This window comes from Theropithecus gelada, chromosome 12 (assembly GCF_003255815.1).
Source record: "Theropithecus gelada isolate Dixy chromosome 12, Tgel_1.0, whole genome shotgun sequence".
Classification (NCBI taxonomy): domain Eukaryota; kingdom Metazoa; phylum Chordata; class Mammalia; order Primates; family Cercopithecidae; genus Theropithecus; species Theropithecus gelada.
Window position 1 is genome coordinate 75717953 of NC_037680.1, and position 27346 is coordinate 75745298.

At 38.4% G+C, this 27346-nt stretch overlaps 1 protein-coding gene across 4 annotated transcripts in view; it reads right to left on the reverse strand.

The window, feature by feature from the left end:
- The window catches only part of SATB2 (SATB homeobox 2), a 201016-nt gene that overhangs the window by 25428 nt on the left and 148242 nt on the right, over window positions 1-27346 (reverse strand). For all 4 annotated transcript variants that reach the window (XM_025405329.1, XM_025405331.1, XM_025405332.1 and 1 more), the window contains one exon: window positions 13174-13371. In XM_025405329.1, the coding sequence (XP_025261114.1) occupies window positions 13174-13371 (198 nt within the window). The remainder of the gene's footprint in view (window positions 1-13173; window positions 13372-27346) is intronic.

A 27346-nucleotide genomic window follows, 5' to 3' on the forward strand; every position in this document is an offset into this window, starting at 1 on the left:
AATTGCCAAAACTATCAGTCATAAGAAAATCAACTGGGTCTCTGAGTCCAATATAAGATGTTCATAATCTGCTAGAGTGTTGCTAATTTGTTTCTCCAAAATGCATTTGAACCTCCCAGGAGCAAAAGGTTTTTGTTTTGTTTTGTTGTTGTTGTATTTTACACTCTCATTAAGATACGCAAATGGAAATTAGAAATGGATGAGCCAACTCACAGGATGAGTGTTTTAGATACAAGCGGTCTCTGCAATCACCTAACTCATGTTGCAATAATTTAGAAAACAGTAGATGGAGGCCAGGCGCAGTGGCTCACACCTGTAATCCCAGCACTTTGGGAGGCTGAGGCAGGTAGACTGCTTGAGTCCAGCAGTTCAAGACCAGCCTGGGCAACATGGTGAAACCACATCTCTACTAAAAATACAAGAAATTAGCCAGGCATGGTAGTGTGCACCTGTAGTCCCAGCTACTTTGGAGGCTGAGGTGGGAGAAGAGAGAAACCCTCAAGCCCAGGAGGTAGAGGCTGCTATGAGCCATGATTGTGCCACTGCACTCCAGCCTGAGCAACCAGAGTAAGACCCTGTCTCAAACAAACAAACAAACAAACAAAAGAAAACAAAATGGTCGATGGAAATTCACAATGAAATGCCTCATCCAAGGTCACACACTCAGCCCTAGGACTATACTTCATGTCACTTACAGTACCCTTTCCCTTACCATGTCATCTTTTCTCCTATGGAGTCAAAGGTTCATTGAAACTAGAGATAGAGAGTAATATTTATTCTTTTTAAGACGCTCTGGTCTCCGAAACAACACACAGAAATCCTAGGTGTGGGGGCAATAATCATATAGAAAAATTTTAAGTATTTGGAAACTTTTTAACCTTAAAGCCATACTATACTTAGCCTTAAGTAAATCCCAGTCATCTATTTTAAATGCACTTCGAAGTTTATAAACAGAAAACTTTAATTTCAAAAGAAGCATTTGTGTTTGTTTCTACTATTATACAAGCAAGATACAATTTTTTAAAATTAAAATCAAATGGTTATATTCATTGCCCTGTGGCTTTCATTTATAAAGCCATGACTGGTTATGTATTTGCTGTGAACTACACTTCAAATAATTTATTGCCATCACTAGTTAAAACAGTAAAATTTGCAAATGTTTTATTCTTTTGTATTCGTTTGGTTTGAGTAAATTAGAGCTGATCCTATGTTCCCTCTACAGTGACACTAGTGTATGTAAATCCACTCCTGTTTACCTGCATACATGGGAGAGAAAGAGGTAGAATTCCAGGTGGTCATGCCCGGAAGAGTCATACATGTGAAAATGGGCCATTATTATTCTCAGCACAGAGGTCCCACTGAAGAGAGTCCTGAGGTCACAGCAAGTTCTGCATCTTCACTCTACTTGTCACTTCATATCCTAATTCATCTTCTGGTAGCCTGAATTCATCTTCCTGGTAGCCTCTAAGGAACTCAACACCAGAGAATATTTATTTTCCCTTGTTTGAATCCATCAAGGCCAGCACAGAGCTGCTAATGTGGGAGACGCCTATTTAATACTGCACCAAAGAGTCTCAAACATCATCACTACATGGCTCTTTCACAGCTTTGTGAATGCTAATGGGTAGCAAGGACAGCAGAAGTCTCAGAGATGATGCAGAGGCTGAAGTAGCCTTTTTGCTTTTTAAGCTTAAAAACATTAAAAAAAAAAAGCACTAACCAACTTTTGTCATACCCAATGGCATTTTATTATGCTCTACAGAAGGATTTCATTCAGAGCTGAGAAGAAAAGTTCTCACTTAACTTTTAAGTAAGTTACAATGACTTTTAAAAGAGCTTAAAATGTAGGAAGGCCATATGAAACCAGACAGCTGAGTCTCTAAATCTGTCTTAAAACAATTGTACTATATGCAAACAATAGAGGCGAGGCATGCTCCTGTATCTTGCTGAATATGAAATTCTATGCTGACACCATCCTTGATTCAATTCTGGGCTCTTCTGAGTAAGAATTATTCCCTTTATCCTTAAGATTACTACTAATAATGCTCAGAACCTACTAACATTTCTCAGGTGCCTTCTATGCAATCACCATCTCATATAAACTTCAGATAACCCTATCAATCTGGGATTATTCTCACAAATTAGTATCAGAAATTTTAAGCAGCCTCTACAACATCAGAGCTCCAATTCCAGTGATGGTCCTAGAATTCATACCCAGATCTGAAGGTCCAGTGGCCTTTCCTCTCTATCCAAAAACCTCGCCATGCTTCCAGCAGAGATAATATTTCAGTCCACTTGAATAAGCTCTTTGACAACTTATACTACTTAAGTATTTTTTTAAAAAGAAAAAATGGAGGTTAAAATAAATTATACTTCCATTTGGATGTTTTACTTTGTACTGAAATATTTTTTAAGTCAGACAGTCCAAAATGCTTTAACCATGACTGTATTAGTATGTATTTGCCGATCGAGTTTGTTGAGTCCAGATCCCCAGCATGTAGCCTCGTATTCTCAGAAAGGCAACTGAGACTGAGCTTCTTAAGCTACCCTCATCCCCTATTTCAACTGTTAATTACCTCCTAGATTTACGACCTTGTGTGAGTGATTGGGCCCAAATCAAAGTATGTGAAACAAGTACACTGACCAAACAGAGTGAAATAATGAGAACTTCAGCGACCCAGGTGGGGAAGCCCTTCTCTGCAGATGTTCTTTTCCGTTTTTCTGCAATGATGATGAATACCTTTGAAATCAACAATTATCAATGACAAGTACTCTGGTAGAAAATTGAAATAGAAAATGTGAAGAAGGCTCCCATCTTCCTAGAACAGCATGTGACTTTCTGCCATAACAGCTCATTGTTAAGAGGGACTAGTTCACACACCTAACTTTCCAAGGACCACAGCTTTATTAAAGGCACACCATATGAGCCACGTGGCTTGGTTCACGTACTAACAATGAATTAGCCCATACCTCAGAGCCAAGTAAATAAGGTGGCTAACTTGGAGAAGTCATTCTGGCTGGACAGAATAAATATGAGCAGGACAAAAAAAGAGAAGTGTCTGTGTGGTGAGGGAGAAATAAGGGTTGGAGTGGACATATTTATTATCTATCTGTTTTCCATCCAAACTGTTTTTAAAAATGCCAACTTGATCATTAATCAACAGATGCCATTCTTTGTAGAGCTACGTAAATCACTTTGGACTCTACAGAATAGACTCAGAAGGTCTGTTTGGTTTGATACCTTCAAATAGCCACACTTTGTTCTTTTAAAGTAATCTCATCACTGAGAGGCTTAACATGTTTCAGAGATACTGCCTGTCTATTCTAGAAACAGCTAGAAAAACAGAAGCAGAAAGATGTCACCCAGGGTCAGGATCAGAGGAAGAAACAGAACCTATGAATTCCACTAATTTACAGTATGAATTCTAGAATAATGCAAGGTAGCCAGAGGGAAAATGGAGGTCTATTTAAAAATACATTCCGAATAAAAGAGAAAACTGCTCAATGTACATGTGAAATTTTGTTTTTTTTTTTTCACTATTAGGTATGTGGTACCTGGAATAATACTTGGCATATTCAAGAAACTCCACAAATATTTGTTGAATGAATAAGTAAAAATGTGAGAATAAAAATGGCCCATTTTCTCAATCAGGTCTATAACTTGAAGCCTAAGAACAGGCTTATCAATGAAATTTAATCATTTTTTTCCCAAAGCCAGACTTTGCTAGCTATCTATACAAGTATAAAGGAATGTGGTTTGCCCTCTCACAGATGAAATGTGACAAGGCACTTAACTAGAACTATGACACATCAATATTTACAAGTGCCTCAATTTTAGTTTAGATTTATTGTTGTTGTTTTTTTATGGGTGGGAAGGGAAAGAAGGATGCATTTTAATGCACTTTCTATCTTAGTCTCTATCTATTTTCTTGTTGCTCCATGCTACTCAATTTAATCAGTTTGCCCTTTCACAAAATGTACTAGCCACTGCCTTCTTCTAGGTTTAAAGAGTGTTTCATATATTTTTTTAAAGTAAGTAAAAGGAGGCAGGGAAGGAGGGAGGGAGGCAGAGAGGGAGGGAGAAGGAAGGAAGGGGAAGGGGAAGGGGAAGGGGATAAATAGCAACATTGAGTTGACCAATAGGACAACAGCAAAACCAGCACCTAACAAATTCTAAAGCAATATTAAAAAAGAAAGCCAATGAAGCTTTATGTTCAAAAGCATTGTTTAGTTTTATTTTCCTACCAAAATGTGAAAAAAAAAAAAAAGTCAAGGCACTAAAGGTTTAATATTATACCTGGTTTCATTTACGATCACCAGAAGGAAAAAAAATATGAGAACATGTCTAAGGAGTACCTTGCTATCCCAAAACTTTTAAAAACTTTAAAAATCTCAATATCCTATTAAAATAGAAAGACAATATATATTAGTAATTTTAGTGGTTTCTGAGCACTGGGCTTGTATTCATGAGGACTTTTTGTACCGATATAAATGACACAACTGACTGTGATTCTTCCCTTTACCTATAGGGAAGCATTGGACAAAGTGTCTTCTACTCAATTTTAGGATCTAAAAACCAAGAGGGTAAGGTGCAGGAATTGTATTGCCTTTCAAAAATGCAGAATATAAAAACTAGACTATTATTTAAAAAATAGACTATTATTTAAAGAAACATAGCAATTATGGAAGAACAAGCTACTCAAGAAACCAGAGTTCTCTATGTTCCCAGAAGGCAGGAAAAGACTGAAGGAAGTGGAACCCAGCTGTTTGACATTTCACTTCCAACCAGCAACTAACTCTGAATGTTGAATTTGGAAGGCGGTGTGTTATGGAGGTCCAGTCACTCATAGGAGGAGTTCTACTTTGCAAAAATAATAGAACTACTCCATGATGAATGAAAAGCTAACTCCAGTAATTAAAATGATAAGCCTAGTAAAATGTTGAACTGACTTTAAAAAAAACATAAGCAGAACCAGAAGAGACTACTATAAAAATTTATGTTTAATATTTATCAGCTTCTACAGGACACTCACTAAACATATGTGACTACATGATAAATGTTAGAAGAGCTGCAATAGAATAAAAAGGTAGAATACTCTGGACACACATGGAACTGAAAGTCACCTTTAGGCATTGGTTTCCTACTACTTGCATGCCCACAGCACTAACTTTAAACATTAAACAAGAAGTCATATGAATCTCCCTTGATAATGAAAGGTTTGTTCTAGACTTGATAATCATACCTGTATTCTTTTACCCTGGTAACTGCAGGGTCCTAGAACCCACGTTCCACTAAAAGGCCCTAACTTTCCAGCCCAAAGACAGCTCATTCACAGGTTACCTAGAAGTGCTCTATGGCCGGGTGGCTTTCTACTTCCTATTCTTCTTAAGGTCATTCTAATATTTTGCCCAACAAAGCTCTCTCTTTAAAATGCAATGCCTTCCAAATTAGGCATTCAGATGACTGATTGGAAATTGAATGCCAAGAAAGTCAACTTTCAGGAGGATAAGATTAACCGGTCAATTTTCCTCTTAGATGAACTTAAAGTAGTAAATATGGAGTATGCAAGAGAAAGTGAGTTTGACAAAGACATGGGAAAAAGTCATAAGGTACAGCATGAACCGTGGGCAGGGCAGGGTGTGGAGGAGGCAGAATTATAATGCAGAGACACTATGAGTAGTATGCAGAAGTTACAAGGTAGACAGAGATATACAGAAGATGGTAAATCAGATGATGCTTGGAAGAAAAGCTTGCAGTGGAAAGAAGCTGACACGAGAAAGAGGTAATGCTACGTTCAGGATGGCAAAGGAGAAGGTGAATCCATAAATGGCAGCTGCTGAATTCCGAGTTCCAGGTTCGGAGAAACCTAACTGTACTCAGAGTCCTATACCTGGATTTTCATGAAGTTCTAGCATCCTCAATTTCCTTTAATACATCTCCAGTTATTAAGCTGGAATTTGTCTTGTAAAAGAAAATAAGTGAACAACTTTAAGAAACTGTAAATTTCTTTGGCCTACTTTGCCTGCCTACTTTTTAAATTTTACAGTTTCTTAGAGTTTTAAAAAATCTCTAGGTAAAACAAAGCCATAGCTAATATCTAATCTACTGACTGTGAACTTCTTCAGCTTTCTGATTATCACTAAAGGAAACCTGTTCAGTACACTTTGGAAGGTAAACCCAAGATGAAAATGTCTGTCTCTTAGAGTAAAAAGAATTGATAACAAATGACTTCCAAATCTCTTTATATTCCTGAATGACAAATTTTAAATTTTTGACATGTTGAAAAACTAGTAATATAAAAAATCAAGGATGCTCTTCAAGTTGAATAAATACATAGAGGACAACATAATACCAACATGAAAAATGCTAGTGCGGCCTCACTGACAGGCAGGAGCTCCCAACATTTTCCCAAGTGAGAACCTACTTCTACCCAACTGCTACAATATTTCATTACAAATGCAAGTATTCATTTGCATCTCTCCTCAGGACTAGAGTGGGGATTCAAAACTCTGCAGCCACATTCACACAGTAGGCTTTGAATAGGAGCGTGGAATGAATCCAAGGTGAAAGAAAAATTCCAGTAACCTGGTAAGAAAATTTGCAAACATTCTTTTTTTTTTTTTTTTTTTTTGAGACGGAGTCTCGCTCTGTCGCCCAGGCTGGAGTGCAGTGGCCGGATCTCAGCTCACTGCAAGCTCCGCCTCCCGGGTTCACGCCATTCTCCGGCTTCAGCCTCCAGAGTAGCTGGGACTACAGGCGCCCGCCACCTTGCCCGGCTAGTTTTTTAAACATTCTTAATAGATTAATTAGTTTATTTATTTTCCTGGAAGATGTCCTTCAGGAAGCAAGTTTACAAATCAAGATACCGTCTGTGCAGCTGGAGTAGAAAATCAGGGTCAGATTCCCAGGGCTGAGAGGTAAATCTGAAGTGCCCTTGAACATTAGCGATAAGAGGCATATTCTGAAGCCACCTCAAAAATGCCAAAGCAGCTATGAAAGGTAAAAATTTCAGTCACATCAGTTCTTTGACATCACACCAATGGTTCGTGAGTTTCAGTGCATTAGGTGTCCTGTAAATAAGAAAACTCACAGAACTAGATCTACTCAGTGAATGGTTAAAAATGAAGATCTCATAAACAGCTCTGCATCACAGCAGACAGCTAATAGTAAGTATTCAGGGAATGCTGGCTGTCGCACGTTAGCAGCGCTTTCCAGCACACGATAAAAGTCAGACTCTGAAGGTAGACAGATGTGAATTTAAGTTCTCACTTTGAGCGAGTTACTTTAACTTCTTTGAGCTTCAATTTCTCATCTGTGAAAGTATTAATAGATAAAAACCAACCACCCCTTTGGTTGTTCACAATAACTGAAGAAGATAAGACATGTGAAAATCTCACATTTTGAAAGCCTGGCTCTCAAAAAGGCTACTTACTGCCAGAGAAGAAGGAAAAGGAGGAGGCAGGGGAGGAGGAAGAAGGGAGGAGGAAGAGGAAGGAAGATGAAGGAGAGGCAGCAGCAGTGTCACCATTGTTATTATTACTGAGTTTTTTAATAGAAAAATCTCAGAATCAGCCTCAGAGATACTGATGATTTTTTATCTTTCACTGTCAGGCAATTACTGGTACAAGCCTCATTCTTGGCATTGTAGATCATATAAGTCTTTGTTTTGGGGGGCTGCCCTGTGCATGGTGGGATATTTGGCAGCATCCCTGACCTTTATCCACTAGATGCCAGTAGCACCCCCAAAACTATAAACACCAAAAATGACTCCAGATATTGCCAAAATATCCCATGGAAGCAAAATCTCCCCTGGTTGAGAATTATTGGTCACTATCAATGACAGGGAGTCTGTGGCTTAGAAAATGCTGAAAATAGCCTGAGAAGCAACCCAGACAAGTCAAGGGACAATGCTGGTGTCTGACTGTCACTAACCGGGTCTCACATTCTTATTCAATGTACGGCATGGAATTTTAAAACAAGTACTTGTCAGGAAACCACACAGCAGCAAGCCCAGAATTCCTGAACTTACAAAATAACCCATGGAAACAGTGTGGTGGAAACACAATAAAGCACAAATGGCACAGACAGGAACAATTTGGCAAGTGCTCCCTAATCACCCTCGCTCAGTGACCTAGTCATAGCATGAGCAACGTCCTCTCTTCTCTCCTGCATGAGGAGGGAAGTGTGGTCAGAGGAAAGACTGGATGCCAAAATCATCTGTGTTTTCACTCCGCTGGCAACCCTGGCTTCAGGCAAGGCTTGACGTCTCTGTTCCAGTTTTTCCAATTGTAAAATGGAGTTGGTAGTAATGAACCTAACCTAACCAGTGTTTTATTCTAAGCTGAGAACATCCATTCAGCACAGGGCCTTGGGTTATAATAACCATTGCGAGAAAAATCGCTACAACCACAGGAATACTTTTGTCTCCAAACTTTCAGGGTGAAAAACAGAATTTATTTCCTCTTTTTCAGGAACTGCTTTGGTTTGGTTTGCCTCACAAGGTCTCTCCTCTGTGCTATCTACATATGGACTAGAAACATTACGTAGATTAGTATTTCTCAACTTGTGTTTCACTACTGCCCCCTCAGAAGGCTTTTGGGGCATTTCTGTCTAATCATGGCCGCTCTTCATGAAATTTTAATACCAGAGAGATATTATCTCTTTATGTACCAAGTTCCTTTGCAGGGTCACAAACCACTGTGAATCTAAGATATTTACACTCCCCAGGAACCAATTCTCACCCCTCTGGGGCAATGCTGGTCCAACTGTGGATTCATGATGTGACAGGATCTAGCTCACGAAGTGTGTTCAGATCCTGAAGAACTAGCTTCCAAAAGCAGGGGCTTAAATCAGGGTTTCTGAAGAGACTGAGAATACTAAAGAGAAAGTTGGATAAACCAGATAATTCAGTATGATATCAAAGCTACACAACACCTGGAGAAATCCAACTTCCCAAGGAAGAATCGCCTCATTCTCCCAGGGCTGATGAGTCTCTGGGGCTGACGACGTCCCTCAGTGGCTCAGGCCCAGCGTGATCTCAACTATAACCTTGCTTCATCTCTGAAGAGAAATGCCATCAAACATGAACTTAAGCATGCAAAAAATTGTGTTGGGATTATAAAATTATAATAAATTAATATAAAAAGAAATGGCATGTAATAGCTACCATCAAAGAAATTGGAGCCATGGGGCAAAGGCACTTACTTGTGGCTTTGATGAGGTGGTCAGGTGACCTGACAGGAGACATGCCTCAAGAAATCAAATGACAGCTATATATGCATGTGCACTCAAAGGAGGGGAGACAGGGAGGGGAGACAGGGACCAGGGCAACAGGACAGTAAGTGTATGCCCTGCAGAAAGGACATTGACTCCAGCCACATAAAACTCTGAGCTTGGATCACATCTTCTGACTTTCTAGATTTTATGTGATATCTTCTAATTATTATTATTATTATTATTATTTTGAGACGGAGTCTTGCTGTGTCGCCCAGGCTGGAGTGCAGTGGTGCGATCTCAGCTCACTGCAAGCTCTGCCTCCTGGGTTCACACCATTCTCCTGCCTCAGCCTCCCGAGTAACTGGGACTACAGGCGTCCTCCGCCACGCCTGGCTAATTTTTTGTATTTTTAGTAGAGATGTGGTTTCACCATGTTAGCCAGGATGGTCTCAATCTCCTGACCTTGTGATCCGCCCCCCTCGGCCTCCCAAAGTGCTGGGATTACAGGCGTGAGCCACCACGCCCAGCCGGATATCTTCTAATTTTTAAGTGTGGATTTGAGGGACCCATAGAGGGGTAAAAGGTGGGAGGATGGGGAGGGTCCAAAAAATAACTAATGGGTACTAGGCTTAATGACTAGGTGATGAAATATCTGTGCAGCAGGTCCCCATGATACAAGTTTACCTATGTAATGAACCTGTACATGTGCCCCTGAACTTAAAAAACAAGGGCTTACAATTTCTAAACCTTTGTGGGCTTAACAGAAACACATCTGCAGACAATAAAAAACTGTCCATTTATCAACTCCATTTGTACACAAACAATAAGAAAAAGTTCCTCTTTTCTGTAAGAAGAGAGGCTGTGACTCTAAGGGACTTCTCAATATCACAGAAAGCACCAAATGGAGGAGGAGCGATGCAAAGTTCCCTCTTTTTATTCCAGTACATCTGTGGGACCCTAATACAACAGATTATTCTGGTGGGTAATTATGCACGGAAATCACTGCCTCATATCTTTACCATTTATGAAAAATTTGGGAATAGTGTACCCTAATTACCTAAAGAAATTTAAATGGCACACTTCCATGACCACAAGTGAAGAGGACTTATGTGTTTTTTAATATGCTGCTATAACAGAAGCTCTTAATAATCACTGATTTCACCCATAGTTAACAATTTAATAATGGCACATTTCCTATCTAATTAGACAAAAATGTAACATCACCAAACTAATATTACCCTACATATGAATTTTTAAGATTTCTAAAACAGGTAAGTAACTGTATCTCACTAAAACTTTAGTTGATATGAAAGCCCCAAGTGAATTCCAACCCCGAGTCCTTGACTTCTGGACAATTACAGACCTTTTTGTAGTAGCTTGGTATGTTTTTAAATACAGCCCTCCCCAAGTCACTGAGGCTGTGCCAACTGTATTCTCTAGTCTCAGGAGTTCTGCTGTCTAGTGTCAGTTATTTTTCTTCACTTTTCATATTATGACTGTAATAAACAATCCACAGCTTTGTATTTTGCTGACAGACATAAATTCAACATTGCAAAGCAGTGTCACTCAGATATAGGCATAATGTTAAAAAAAAGTGATGTGCTGATGAGTTTCACAGTAGTTATGGGCTCAAGGTCAATGGCTGAGGCAAATTCACTTTAGAGAAAATTACCTAATTTGTAAACTTTTTAGCTAAGATCTGAGTGATGGGAATAACCTTTTATAAAATAAGTGCATCTCTCTTAGTGATATCAGAAGTTAATGTTAATAGCCACAAGATGCTTAAAACTGAAAAGAAAAATTACAGATTCATGCTTAGCCATTAAATATTGTCAGCATACTCTAGTTCTGACATACTAATAGAAAAGATAATAAAACTCATAAATCAATTGGCTGTCTGCTTCTGAGATTTACTGTACTCAAACTGGCCAACTGTAAGACAAAATATTATGTTAAATATACTTTTAGCTACCAATAAACAAAGGGCCCAACAAGATGATAATTTACGGACAAAAAACAGACAGGTATGGTATAAGAGCTGTCATCCAGATGAAGGGAGGCCCTCAATTATAACAAACCATGCATTTTATTACTTTTATCTCAAATTTCTCTAAGTTTTCAACTTTATCACCATCTTATGATTAAAATGAGCTGTGATTAATATGTAGAATCAATTGCTTTTTCCTTGCTGCTTTATTTCTACTTAACTTGTACTGAACTAAGATAGGCCCTGAATAAAAATTCCATGCAAAATCAGTGGTTCCCTGAAGCAAGTCCTTGGCCTTGTGTTGGTTCAAGACAGAAATCTAATACAGTTCACATCAAAATTAGAAAAAAAAAAAAAAGCGGTGGGGATGTTGGGGGAGTGATAGATTTTCACACGGCTGAACTGTACCATTTACATGATCTTTTGTCTGAGGCTATCCATTTCATTAATCTGTCTGCTATCAAAGAGTATGTTATGAAATGATATTGATAGTAAATAAGAGCTTCCCTAAAACTTTTCAAATAAATTTGTTTTCTAAAATAAAAGGTTGGAAAGCCTGTATTGGGCCCCTCTTTAATTTTAATTTCAATTGAATCTTGAAGTCTGAAAGCCACTGCTCTGTGTGGCTCAGTACATGGGTTTAATTATCTAAAGAGAGGTGCCCTGGTGGTGGATGAGGCCTTGGTCAGAAAAGGACCAAGAAGGAAAGGGGGAGGGTGGGTCCTAAAGGGTGAGGATGTGCTGCATACCCTCATCACCCCCATCCCCATCCCTAACTCTGGGATCACTGTGGATATTGCAAGAGACTGCCTCTACTATTAAGTTTGGGCAATTCACTCTGTGACTTTGTCCCTGGAAACTGACCAATGATAACACAAAAGCATAGCACAAAATCATTGGCAGAGATGACGATATTTAGATGAAAAGTGACGTAAAGATGTGTTAACTTCTGGCTTCTCTCCCAAGTGTGTGAGGGGGAGCGAGGGGAAAGGAGACAGGAACCTCAGGGTGGGGTGTTTTACTGCATCCCTCACCACTCCTCTCTATTTTTATCAAGAAACCGTGCCTCACTCTCCCTTTGTCTTCTCCTCTTCCATTCTGCACACACATGTGCACACATGCACTCCTGCCTCAACTTTTTCTTACTTCAGGAGATTGAGAGAGAGGCAGAAGGGTCCTCTTTGGTGGCAGCTGAAATTGAGGGTACTGGGCAGCAGGCCCATCTTATAACCTACCACAACAATTTGTGGGCCAAACTCTAGGGGGCCTAATGTTGGAAATCTCAATCAGTATTTCTTCTTGAAAGCAATTAATTTTAGATTATGGAAAGTGTCAGTAGTTAAACTCAATTACTATGGCAAAGCAATATTATTTCTCTCAATGAGAGCAAAACCTAAGCCAACAACACACGCAATCCAAAGGAAGGCAGATTTCTAAATGAGATGTAACCAAGGACAGCAAAATCTCATCTTAAAATTCTAAGAATCTGTCACAATCTGTCTCTCAAGGTTCAGATGAGTTCAATGGTATTCCCTAGGTCATGTGGCTATTTCTTTTCCTCAGTCTAATCAAACATTCTTTGAGGGATTTTGGATGCAAAACTACTTCACAGGTTTTTTATAGAAAATGAACTGATGGAAACCATGTTTTCCGATCAAGAGATTTAATTCTCCGTGAGTGCTCTGGCTTTATAATCCCACAAGTAAAATGCTCTCAGGAAAGCAGCTGTCTTTGGCATTCAACTTCTCAGTCATTTTTCTTTGTGTGTACATACACACACACACGCGCATGCACACACACAAATATACACACACTACCCACTGTGACAACAGCATCTTCCGTACTTGGGACCTGGCATGTGACACCCTCTAACAGAAGTTGGTGTGGTGTGTGCTACTTGAACCCTCAGCAGCTACCGCTGGCACAGAGAGCCCTGCTCAGGTGGGATGCGGGGGTTGGGGACACTGACCTGTACTGGCTCAGGTGGAAGCTGGACCACGTGTTGCATGCGTTCGCTGTGGTGATGCCTCGACTCCTCCTCGTAGATCACGTCCCTCTCATGCTGGGGAAGGTTCAGGAAGCGACGGATGGTACAAAGGTTTTCCCAGAGGGTGCGGTTTTCTGGGCTTGGGTTCTCCTTCCAGCGGAGCAGTTCACACAGCCAGCCCTGGAGAGAGAGGAGGTCGCTTGCATTAACCTGCAGAATGCAGAGGAGCTGAGGGGGCCTTGACTGTGGTCCAGTGCCATCACAGTACATCTTTTTCTGTCAAAATTGTTCCCACCAACCTGGGGAGATACTGGAACAATCTGACTCTAAAAACCAACCCCTGACCACATAGGTGGTTATACCACTGCCCAAGAATCTTTCCTCTTGTTAGATATCGTATCACTCTGCCTATAGAATATATTCTCAATTGCAGTTTCTCTGTAAAAGATAAGCAAGATTATAGGTATCTGTTCTCAGAAAAAGTATTTTGTGTCAGTCAGCTACAATTTTAAAATTACCCAACTGGGCAGCATTTCATGCTAAGAGTGAAGATAAACAAATGTGCATTACAGGACAGAAAATTCTAAAAAAGAAAAATTGTCTAGGTGTAAACAACACTGAGTTCTCTAGGGAGGAAATATTCTTACAATTATCAATAACTCCACAAAATAGAAGCAATAACCTTGGCTAGAATGAAAAGAAATGCATATTTGCTCAACCTCTGAATATCTCGGGCTCTAGGCCCTCTTAACCATCACCTTCCCGCCACAGCCACACCTGCAGGAAGGTAGGCAGTTGGTCGGGTCACACCTGCAAATGTCTGCTTCCAAACTCTAGCATCCGGATGTTCTCTCTCTTTCAACTGCACAAGAAAGAAAATGTAATGCAAATAATGATGGATTATATGAAAATAATACAGAGGATGCTGTCAACATCGCTCACTGACTCATGTCAAAATATTTTACCCAGTAGCTTTCTAACCCATCATTTCTAAGCTACATCGCTAATTTTCAAAACAAGAACTGTCCCACATCATGTCTCTTGCAAAAGAGGAAAAATTTATCTTAAAAGGTACATAAACATGAATGACTTTGTGAAAAATATTCCCAAACCTCAACAAATTCTATATCATCACTTGTAAGCCAATGAAATTTCCTGACATGCATTATAAAAACCTCATATAATATCATAAGCTGTTGTTTGTCTAACTCTCCACTGTGTCTTCTGCCTTTACCCAAAAAAAAGGCAAGATTTGATTATCTCCGCTGCATCAGCCAAGACAGCAACACCAGCTGTTCTCATTGTGCAGCCTCTTCCTCACGGCCTCCATGTTAATAACCTGATCATTCCATTTTCTCCTTCAACTGCCGGCTGCAGCACCGCAAAGAGACAAAAACCCAGGCCCATCTGCAGCAGCTGTAGGCACTGAACTGTGAAGCCACCGGGGATTTATAAACTAATCTGTAACACAACACTGCCTTGTTTTTACAAGTGAGAGGCCACATTTGCGCAGACCTGATCTTTTCTTGCAATAAACTGGAAGCTTGGGAGAGTTAGAAGGTTAGGAAGAATGAAAACAAGATATCTTATCATTTGCTTGGAAATATTTTTCCAAGTATTTTCACAGATTTCTTTTTCAACTCAATTGAAAGGCAGATAACGTTTGATTTTCAAGGTGCTATGTATATAAAAAATAAAGACAAATTTTTTTATCCCTACCAGAAAATAAATTATATTTTTAAAAATAAACTATATTTTTAAAAATCTCCAAGTGTTTCCTCAAGGGTTTCTTTGCTTAAAGTAAAAATTATTGAAATGGAAAACAAGTGGAAAAATAAGCTCCTACTTCTCTATCTTTTCACAGATCTGAGTAAGTATCCAACTGAATTCTTTCAAATGTTTCAAACAGGTATGTTTAACATCTCCCAGGGGAGGCAAGAACATGGAGACCAATCATTCAATGGAAAATACAAACAAAAACCTGCATCTGTTAAAAGATGAAGATCTGAGATACCCAGACCTTAAGGAAGACAGCACCTGCTGTTCCGCTTGAGGACTGAACTGCATTGTGGGAAGCTGCAGCTTGAAAGGAGACAGGTGACAGCTGAGTGGTATCTCCACTTATGACATTGGGAATGTCTCGCACAACATTCATTGCTGCATTTGATTTATATGCGCTGTTATAATCTGCACTCATTACAATCACTTAGAACAACACTACAGGCCTTGTTATGGACTGTGTGCTGTCTGCCATCAGTCTTTAAGAAGTGTAGTGCTCAATTTGCCCACTGACATGCAAGGTCTTGACCTTGAAGCTATTAGGGAGCAGATTAGACACAAGTGTGATCATGTGTGCAGACATAAGCAAACCAAATTAATTTCTGGCACAGGGAGGTAGCCAACAAGACCCTGTTCTTAAGGCACCAGAGAACTTCCTCAAATCCCTCATGGAGCTGAGCTAATAGCATGTTTAAGGGAACCCGGTTTTGAAGATGAAGCACATTCATGGTATTTAGAGGGTTATTAATCTAGTTTCCCCATAAAGTGTTTGCTTGGCTGATCAGATTAAGGGATGGAGCCTTCAATAGCGCACCCCCACCACAGCAGGCCCCAAGAAATCTGTGATACTTCACAGCCTTGGACATATTGCACCATGTGTACCCAGCTGCCTCAATAATTAGCTTATGAATGTATCAGCTGGTTCTGTGATTTTTATAATAATAACTAACCTACAGAGCAGAAAGATTGTAAAGAGTCTTACAGTAGCACAAAATTGGAAGGTGATCCTAACTCTACCTTGCTCTTCTCCTAAAGGTCATTATTCCGTAATACCGGCACTCCTGTGATGCCATTTATAGGTATTTATTTTGTATCTGAACTGGCAATGTATTTTTGTGTTAGTTTTCTTCATGGCAGCCATGATTTGCCTTCCCCTTGCTCTGGCTCGCTTGCTCATTCCACGTATTTGTATGCCTATCTTCAGGAAATCTATTCTTCCACCTCACTTCCCATCTCATGCACCATCATTTTATTCATATCATCTTTTCACCAGCCCATTTGGGATGCTTATCTCTGTTTTCTCAATAGGGTCTCTTATTAGCTTGTTTGCTGGCTAATGAATGTGTGAGAAAGTGCCACGCAGTTGCATGAACACACATGTATGTAATTGTGAGTGAACCCATCACAGAAGAGATAAAGGGTCCCCACATTGGGATTTTTTTCATTTATATAATTTTTGCATGCCATCCAAGAAAGTTCTGCAGTATCAGGCAAAAAAAAAAGTGTAAATGTCAAATAAAACAGTGACAGATGACAGTATTCTCTATTGAATAGCACTGTTTCTGTCGTGCATGTTCAATGGGAACTCATGAATTATTAATAAACAAATCTCCTTTTTCTGTTAAAAATCTCAAGTAGGTTTTTGTTGTTTTCTCTGTGTTATGTGGAGCATTCCATGAGAATAATTTTCATTTCAGAAATGCTGACACAGAAGTTCATCTGGTTTCCAGCCTTGGCCAGCTCTGTGAGTGGGCACCATGAACTGTGGAGTATATACTTCCCTGGGATTTCTCTCTTAGCCTGGTTTTAAGTTTTGACCAAAGGTTGGCTGGATATTCATACAGTTCATTTAACTTTCACAGTCTGGTAAAACTAGGACTGAGTGAATTACATATGTTTGAGCATAGTTAAGAAGTGTAGAGAGTATCAAACACGGATCTCTAAGACCTAACTGCTAAGTTCCTGGTCTGTCATTAAATAACTGGGTGACCTTTGGGCAAATAGTTACCCTTTTCAAGCTCCTGGGTGCTTAACTGTAAAAGGATGGGTTAACAAAAGATGGTCTCTAAGTTCCTTTTCGGTTTTACATTCCATGATCTTGTTATCTGTCAGAAATAGCTGACAGTGATAAACCATCAGGGTTAAAGGTACAAAGAAAAAATAACCGTGACAAAGTGGTCAAGGTCAAATAACTAGTGATGATATACTGACACCATGAATGCTCTGAAATGATATACTGCAAAGGTTACAACATCGTATCTGAGGTAGTCTTGCCCAAAATGCATCATCTCAGTCAAAACATGAGAAAATATCAAACAATCCCAAACTGAGAACTGTTCAACAAAATAACCATAAATGGCAAGGTCATAAAAGAAAAGGAAATACTTAAGAACTGTCACAGACTGCAGAAGATTAAGGAGAAATAATAACAACTAAATGTAATGTGGTTGCTGGATAGGATCCTGACCCAGAAAATAGACATTAGTAGAGAAACTGCTGAAATTAGAATAAGGTTTTTGTTTAGTTAACAGTATAGAAACAATGTCAATTTCCTGGTTTTGATAATTGTATTATCATCAGTAATTGCACTATGGTGACATAAGGTGTCAACATTAGGGGAAGATAGGTGAGGGACATACAATACAGTGCAATGATCCCTTCCATACTAGTGTGGCAACATTTTTGTGAGTCTAAAATTAGTTCAAAATAAAAAGCTTTTTTAGATACAGGAAATTCCTGGAACTTATACAGAAAAATATACATGGAGCCCAAGTGTAATAATACCAAGAGGTTCACAATTAAAACTTTATTTTACCTCCAAAATCTGAATCCAGAGAAGGAATGCATTAATAAGTTCAAAGACTGCTTCCTTGCAATCAATGGTTAAAAAGTTCCCAAGCATTAGGGTGCATAAGCAAATAATATTTATTCATATCTCATTTTAGCCATCTCATCAGCCTCTTAAACAAATATATTTCCCTCAGTAGAAAAAACAACTCTGACTGCCCTTCCAACTATGCAGGTGAGGGACACTCCTACCAGTCAAGACATAGTTTGTTTACAATCCACGTGTTCCTGAAAAGTTGCATATCAATCTACATTTACAAAGCAAATCACATTGTAAATGTATTAGACATGCTTACTATTTGAAGAAATGTGTCACTAATTCTTTCTGGAAGATGAATAATAAATTCATAGTTTATCTTTTATTAAGGTGATAGTTTCATTAATGAGTTGCATAAAGGGGAGAATCTCTAGTTCACAATTCAAGAACACTACTAAGAGGCAACAATAATAACCACAATTTGCCCCCATTTTTCTCTCATGACCTCATCTCCTACCAATTCCCCTATTGACCTTGTGCTCCAGCCACTGTGAATTGCTCACAGGTACATTCTCACCTTCATGCTTCTGCCATGTTACTCTCTTAAATGGAATGTCTCACACTCAAACTTCTTTTCCCCGTGAGAAGCTATACTTCAAGGCTCAGCTGATGTGGTCTCATTTGTTGCCCACTCTTGTGTAACCCTGAAGCATTGTTTATACCTTTTCACAACTCGATCATTATTATTTTTAGGAATGGGTATGTCTGCATTCCTATCAGAACAGTTAGCTTCTTGATGGGAGTGGAGGGCAAGGGTTGGTTTCTTACTCATTTTAGCATTTTAAGAGCAGAGTATGGGTTCTTGCACATAGTAGCTTCTCAATAAACAGTCATTAGATTGAACCAAAATTATTAGAGTACATAGAAATTAGCCTAGAGGAATGTTTTACGGACTCAAATTCAGAGAGTTATTGTTGGAGAGAAGCACTAATTCTCAGAAGCAACCTTGTCAATGTTCTAAGGTTTGTTTCCTCATCTCTAATACATGAATATGATAGGGAAAATAGTCCATTATATAAATTGCAAACAGTAATAGTAGTCTCTCAGGACATTGATTCTGTTAACAATTTTCTGTTGAGCACACATCTCCTGCATGCCATGCAATGGGCTAGTACATTACATATATTACCTAATTGTCATTGTTACTTTTTACTTGAAAGGTTAATTGAGATTGCCAACAAGAAAGTGAGTAATTAATTCTGACCATGAAGCAGTTCAGGAAAAGTGTCATCATTGAGAATATGGCATACAAGGTGAATCTTGGAAGATAAAGATAGATTTCCACCAGGTGGGGAGAGGACTGAAAGTCTAGAAATGAAGGTAGGGCTTAGATTATAAAGAATGCCAAGCAAAAAAACCAATTTTTATCTTAATCTTATGGGCCCAAGGAGTCATTGAAGGCTTTTTAACTGATATGATGAAGAATTAACTTATCTTTATTTTCCTCTCTTTCCCCCAACTTCTTCCTTTTTAAGACGTTCTTGGGGGAAAGGCTACAATAAAGTCAAGAGCATGACTTATCCTAGCCTAGATATCTTTTTTCATAGTGAACTTGTGTGGCTTGGTATTAACTGGGACCCACAATGGCCGGGTACTCATAAAGTGCATGCTTCATAAGTTCTACCCTAGAGGAGTGTTCATTCTAAAAAGACATGACATAGATCATAAAGAACCACACTACATCAATCATTTAAACAATCTGTTATCATTTTAACCACTTTCTTTTCTCTCTGTGTGTGTATATATGTGTGTATTTGTTGTTGCTGTTAATACTAGAGTTTTTAAAGCTCTCTTCAATTGAAAATGAATGAGGTATGGAAATATCTATTTCACTTAGAAAATATTTTAAAAGATTAAAATATTTCAAGTCGACAATCAATGAGTGACATATCCTCCAAACCACATACCAAAGGCTGAGAATGTTCAAATGACCAGGGAGGCCTTTCACAACACAATAATATGGCCCAGTGTTCAAGCTTGGAGCCTATCAGATATGAGTTTGAATCTTAGCTGTAAATCTTATGTGTAAGTGATAAGGAGGGGAGGGACACACCACAGCTGAAAAGAGTGGGGTTCCTGTCCATGGTACTGAAATGCCTCTGCATACAAAGTGGCTTGCTTTCTCTTCCCCAGGACACTTGGTTTGGACCCCAACTTCTCACAGCCTCCATGATTTTTTTCCTTTAAAAACATTGGTCTATGTTTATGACCAATTTTCCAGTTTTTACAATATTTCAGAACAAATACAAACTAGAACTTGCCCAGCACTAAACACAAATCCATAGCCTTCTCTAATCTCCCACAAGAGAGTTAGTAACTTTGCCCTTGTTGAATAAAGCTGTATATGCTCCTTGAAGGCAGGGCCTTGTCACAGTGATTATTCCCCTTTGTATGCCTAATACAAAGCTAATGAGTTAATTCACCTACTAATTAGTAAGTAGCCCCCACTCCCTTGGCCCTTTAGGAACTCTAATGAATGAATAACTCAGCAAATGAACAGTTCTTCAGAAGAATGACTCATAGATTCTTGCAGCAGAAATGCAAAAGGCCATTTACTCACCCACATCTTCAATACAGAAAATGTCAGCATATGTAACCAAAGGGAAATGTTTTCTGAGTGTCTCAAAAGGAAATTCATATTATTAACCACAGACAGTTCGCTTTCTACATGGAAGCACATAAAGTCCCCAAACAAACTTTTGTAACTGTGAAAGGATTTCTCTTCAGATGGTTGAGACTCTTCTGAAGTGTGAAATGAGCCACATAATATTCAGCTCTTGTTTCTTCATCACCAAATTCTCTTTTCATGAATCCAATAAGTGTCTATTAAAATAAATAAACCCCCTAATGACTCAAGATAACCTAATCAAGAAAACTGAAATGGATAAAAGCCTAACTACAAGGAAGGCTTGTCAAAGGCTTCAATGAATCCCTGACAAGGAGGTTATCTAAACCTGAAAAAATTGTGCTGGCTGTTTGGTTAAAGTTCAAGGTTAATTATTTTATACTTTAAATATGATAAGTAAAAATGATCTGCTTCTTTACTTTTCAAAATTGTATACTAAATTCTAAACTGTATTTTTATGGGGACCAATTTGTAGCTATCTCTGGGTTATCTTATGCATGTCACTGACATTTCTATGGATGTGTCTGTAAAGATTGAGTCTGTAATTGAGAGTAAGGAAAATTTTACTTCAGAAGAGCCCTTTAAACCTCTGATAGACTGTGCTCAAGTCAAGATGGGATTACACAAAATGTTGTTGCCCTCCTTAGCATACATGGAATATACATAGCTATTTAATAGTATGGAGATTTGGTATGCCTTTACATGTATAAATATGTACAAACATACATGCAAGCATACATGGGTACATGCACCTGAAAAAGCCATTTGTGTTTGTCAAAAAAGAAGAATGAATCTAGAATTTTGGACTTCTTCACTTCAACAGTAGAAAGATATTAACAGCAAAATGTATTAGGCTAAAATATCGAACAGAAAACAATAAAAATGCTTCCAGTGCCTCCCTTCAGGTCCAAACGTCAGCACACCTGTGACATATCAATGTATATTGCAAACTTCCTAAAGAACATATCATAATGGGTGGGTGGCGGGAGTTGGGGGGGCAGGCGGGGTAGTGGTTGGGGAAACCAGACAGGCAGACAACCAAGAGTTAAGACTCTTTTGAAAGATCAGGGTGGGACTAGAAAGAGGTGAGTAAGCAACTAGTGCATGAAATGTAAACAGTATGGTTTGACAAGTGTGTGCCTGCCTTCTTACATCTTGCACCCTGGGCAGCTAGCTTGCCTTACCCTAGTCTTGGCCCTGTGAAAAGAAGATTAAATAGTCTCAACAGCAAAGTGGTAGCAATCATTCATAGATACCAACATTCTCTGACTGTAAGAACCACAGTTTAACTCAATGTCCCCTTCCCCAACGGGCTGGGAAGAAATCAGAGAGGAGGTTTTAATATGGCAACCTAATGTGCTTCAAAGACACACGCAAGTTTTCAAAGTTACCAAGTCATGAACAGGCAAAATAATGAACTCAAAGGTTTCTGCAAAGGATAAAATGAACTTAAAATGAGTTTAAAACTTTAGTGATGAGTTAAAAGTATTTGACATTTTAAGAACTGCATATGTAGTCTGATTAATCTTCATTATCATCATCATTATTGATTGCCTAAGGACTCCTATAAAGACTAATTTTAAGGCATGAAACATTAACATAATTAATTGTGAGGGTGGTAAAAAGAACCCAATTCTTGATCATGAGGTTGATATTAAAACAGAGATCTTATAGGAATGTCTGAGGAGACTGCTTCACTAGAATCTGATTTCTCAAGATTCTACCAAGAGAAAAAAGAGGGGAGACTGAAGGGCTCAACTTGATGCTCATGCATCACTACGTTCACATCCACTTAGTTTGGCATTTGGGAATCTGAGAAATTCCTTCACTAGGCATATAACATTTTTCAAATGGTAATTTTAGTGTACATATATTAAACTTTTTGAATTTGAATTTGGAACACCACCCCTAAATTTTAGTATACTCGATCCAATTGACAAGAGTGGAAACTGGTCCATGCTAGGTCTCAGAATGACTGCGTTCTGAAGAAACCTACCTAGCAGCTACTCAGTCAAGGCTGCACACGTCATTTTAGCCTACCTTACGTGCAGAATATAAATGGCAAAATCAAAATCATCAGGAGACAGACCACCAACTCACTTTACACAGGGTATCCTATGGCCTACAGTTTCTGTTACTCTTTATAACAGAGAGGCCAGGGCAGCAACATGTCTACTTCCAGTGCCCTGGGTTATCCCAGCCCCAGTAAAGGCGTCCTCAACATGGAAACTTCACAATGTAAGATCAACATTAGAGTACTTTTTGTGCAAAATGGCAAACCTTTGATCTTTGTGCAACATTTTTTAAAGGCTAGGAAACTAAGTAATGAGACAAGATAATATTTTATATTTTGTAAATTTACTCTCCTACATAAAAAAGTTGTCTTAAAAATTATAGTTTTAACTTGTCTTATAATTATTTGTTACACAGTTATGATATCAATTAGGATATAAACATGCACATACACTCCCATGCAAACATATACACATTGAAAGAAAAGATTCTAAAATGTTAATAGTAACTATATCTGGGTCATGAAATCATGGCTGATCCATGTTTTTATTTTTATACTCTTCGTCACTTTCTGAATTTTTAAAAATGAGGTTGTTAAATTACTTATGTAATCACAAAATATAAATTATTTCTTTAAAAAATGTATAAATATATGCCTGAGACATTTTAAGAAGAGATGCAAAAACAAAAATTAATTAGTCTTTCTTTCCTTTTTCTTTTATATAAAGAATCTTCCATGGAGACCTACATGTTTTAAATTATTTAGCCTGTCAAGCAAATTAGACCACCTATAAGGAGAGAGTTTAAGAAAAAAAAAATGTTCATAAAATCTGAGCTTGTAAACTACATCTAAAACATAAGTACACTCTCACTTAGGAATACAATTTGTTAAGCAGTTGAGAACTTGAAACTTTTTTTTTTTTTGTAGAAACATAGTGATAAGGCATAAAGGTCAGTACACAAAATCCACTTAATCCTAATGTACATGAAGCACAGAACATACTGAAACCCAATCACCATGTAGGTCATAGTTTCTATGGGGAAAATGATTTTAGAATTGTGTATTAAAAGCCAGAAATCCATCTCTTCTAGCTACAATGGGATCACAATTATGCCTCCCATTCTAAAGTGTGTAGTAGGAAGAACTCTCTCATTCCTGACTTTAGTGGCAGCTCTGGCAGCCAGTGGGCCTGCAAAAGCATAGGTAGCATGGAGGATTGGCAGACGTCTTTAAACCTTTGTAAAGATGAGGACATCTTACTAATATCACCTCACCAGAGACCCCCCTGGGTCCGTGTTGGTTCCAAAATCACCCTTTTTCTTTTATCCCAGCAGGCTCTGGGGGCTGCCCCTTTCATTATCAGCATCTGGGGTTTACAACCAGGCCGTCTTTTTCCCCTTGTCTGTATGGAACAGAACAGGGTGTGTTAGTTTCTCTCCACCTTCCTGATACAAAAGGCAAGTCCACAGCCCTTCTGAAGTTTTTGTTCATTGGTTTATCTTTTTAATGGAGGGAAGGGGAAATAGAGATTAAAAATAAGCCCCTTTCTATTTCTCTCCCTACTCGATTTTTACCCAAAGCTAGTAGGAAAAAACAATCACATACATAGTGTTGGGTCTTTGGGTATGCAAATAATAATAATAAATAATAAAGATTCACTCTCCTCTCAAAGAAAAAAAACAAAAAACAACATCAGATGATCCTTAGCATTCTGAGAGTTAACCTACCGTAGCCTATAAAAGGGAGAAGATAGCAGGATATGAGAAGAAAAAAAACAATCAGTGTCTGGGAAATGGGGTAATTGATGTCAAGGGAGAGAAATGTGGCTGAGGATGCTGTCAAAGTACACAACCGTCCCCAGAGAACTGCAGAAGATGTGCCCACAGGTTACTATGTTTTCTCTCCTCTAGATTTCTACATCCCAGATCACAGCTGATTGGGTAAAATTGGGAAGAAAGGGGGAAAGCAGCCCCACAGAATCTGCAGAAGACAGCCATGAAGATTAGCAGAAGCTTTTGAGGAACGAGGCATTCCTGTGGCCATGCAGACTTTAATGTGGGGCGTTCGCTCCCTGGTGGCCCTTTGTATGTGAGGGTCAGACTGGAGTTACACAGAAAACGCTCCACATGCCTTTACATTATGGCTTCTACTAAGAACCACTAACTCCTAATTCACAGAGAATTACCACTGTCATTCTATTCCATGATCTGAGTATTCTGCAGACAGAAAAGTAAGGTAATCCTCAGAATTCACACACAGAAAATTATTTTAAACCAATAAACGGTCCTAATTAGAAAATGAAGGAAAGGTACAAATGTGAAATGTGCATAAACATGTCTTTCCCTCTGGTCTTACTCTTCTTGGACTCCTTTCCCATGAAGAAAGGGGCAAGGGCCTGATAGAAGATACCTAATGGAAGTGGATGGACTGGCCTGGCCATCACCAAGGGACTGGGGCTGAGATGCAGGAGGTGGTCTGGGACCCTACAAATGCATCCTCATGTAACCCATGCACTAGGGAAACATATACACACTTCCCAGTAACGGACTTTCACAATGAACCAGTTTGCCAACCTTTCAACTCCTTTTCTGAACCCCTTTCCTTGCATTGTGCCTGGTTCCTAAACACTTACAGTCCTCAAGGACCCTGTTGGCCCACCATTCCTACTCTCTCTAAAACTTCCCTCCCTCTTCCTATTACCCATTCAAGGCTTCCCTAACACACATGGCAGTGTTAGACATTATTCTTAACAGCTGATTACAGCAAATAATACTAAGGAGTGTTAATGGAGGGGTCATAGAAAATTCAAATGGAAGGAGAAGGTTGCTATGCATATTTGAACTGAGCCTTCAGGGATTCAAGGCAACTCCTGTTCACAAGAGTACCTAATTAATTGTTTCCCTAATTTCACCTTCAGGAGAAGGGAAAGCCCTTGCATGTGGCTCTTCAGTCACTGCAAGAACCTAAGATCCCTCCAGAGAAAAATAAAAGGAGGGAAGAAAATGCAACAGAAAAACCTTTGTTCCTCTCAGTTCTCACAATACAATGGAGTGGGTGTGGCCGCTCCCCATTGCAGCTTGGAGAGGTTAAGTCCTATGATTAGTCATGACTAAGAGATATATAAATCTATAAGGTGTAATATATATGACTAAGATATATATGTCCATGAGGTGTATCTATGTGCATGTATGTATATGTATAGACGTATATATGTGTATGTCTATGTACATATATACGTGCATATATACATATATGTCTATGCATATATGTCTATGCATATATGTCTATATATACACACATAGATATACCTTATGGATATATATTAGTCATATATACAGCTTATATATGTATACATATACATACGTGTGCACGCACACATGTATACACATACATGTGCACGCACGCATGCATACACATACCTATATGTATGCAAACATGTATATATACATACATGTACATACATATGTATATATACCAACATGTATATATGTATATATGTATGCATGTATATATGTCTATATATACACATACACACACATAGATACACCTTATGGATAGCCACCAAATATATGTGCCATGTACCAAATCATGTAATTGATTTTACTAAATATACTTTTTATCAAGTGAATACTGATACTAATAAAATGGGAGTGAATATCTTTTGTTAAATTGCCTTTGAAACTACCAATTAAATTCATTTTGTTTGGCAGTATCATTTTTTTTAAAAAAACATAATAAACATAATGTCTGAATTGCCTGTCTAGTCAGCTATTTACAATAAGGTTCCCTACTCATAGATGAAAATGAGATCATTGTCCCAGTGAAAAAAGAACAACCTCAAAGCCTCTTATCCTCACTTAAGCTCAATCTTATCTTCAGCATATTAATTCCCAGAACTATGTTCTCCTCTAAATTCTATGAAATCAGGGCTACTGGTTTCTTCAGGAGACATCAAAAATTTGGAGAGCTAAGCTTCTGCCAATTGGCAAAAGCAGCTTTCAATCAGCTACCTGAATTCTTTTGGGAGGCTGGAGGCATCACTATTTCCAAAAACCATAGTGCTAAATCAACAGGAAGATTACAGGCATTCGGAATCAAGTTCTCAGACTGCGGTCTTCAGTTTTTCTTGAAAGCTGCTTATAAAAGAAGGACTGTGTGAAACTTTGATATTTACATCAAGTCACAACTAAGGGGCAGGTTTGCAAAATCAATTGTGCAGCTTTTATACTCACTGCACATTTACCACATATGTCCTTTATTACACAGTGGAAAACCATTAAATGCACAGTAGTTTTGCCAAGTGGCATTATGCATTTAACAGCTTTATTCGTTTAACAGCTCCAACTCTCATTATATTTTGCCATGTGGTACATGGGATTTTATGCATTTAACAGTTTAAGACGGCTCTATGGTATTTTCTTTTCATGTATTTCATAGTATGGTTGGACATCATGTCTTAGCAAGCTGTATTTCACTGATTTCATTGATGAGAGAAAGTCAGAGTAATCTGGAAAAATTACTACACTGAAATTGAAAGGGAAACAACATTTTAATCCCTTTCCAAGTTCCCTGATATTCTACTCTCCTCCTTTTATCAACATCTGAAAATAACCTACATCAGGTTAAAACTTCAGGTAAAAAAGGCTAACCCTGTACCCTATAGTTAATCTAAACATAACATTTAACTATAGTTTGATTTTTTTCAGTTTTAAAAACTTAATTTTTATTGAAAACCTTCTTGCTTAATAGAAATACAATACTCAGTCACTTCCTTTCTTTATAGCACACAACAGAAGATTTGTTAGGGAGATCATCAACCATTTTATTATTTACATATGCAGGGATGAAAACA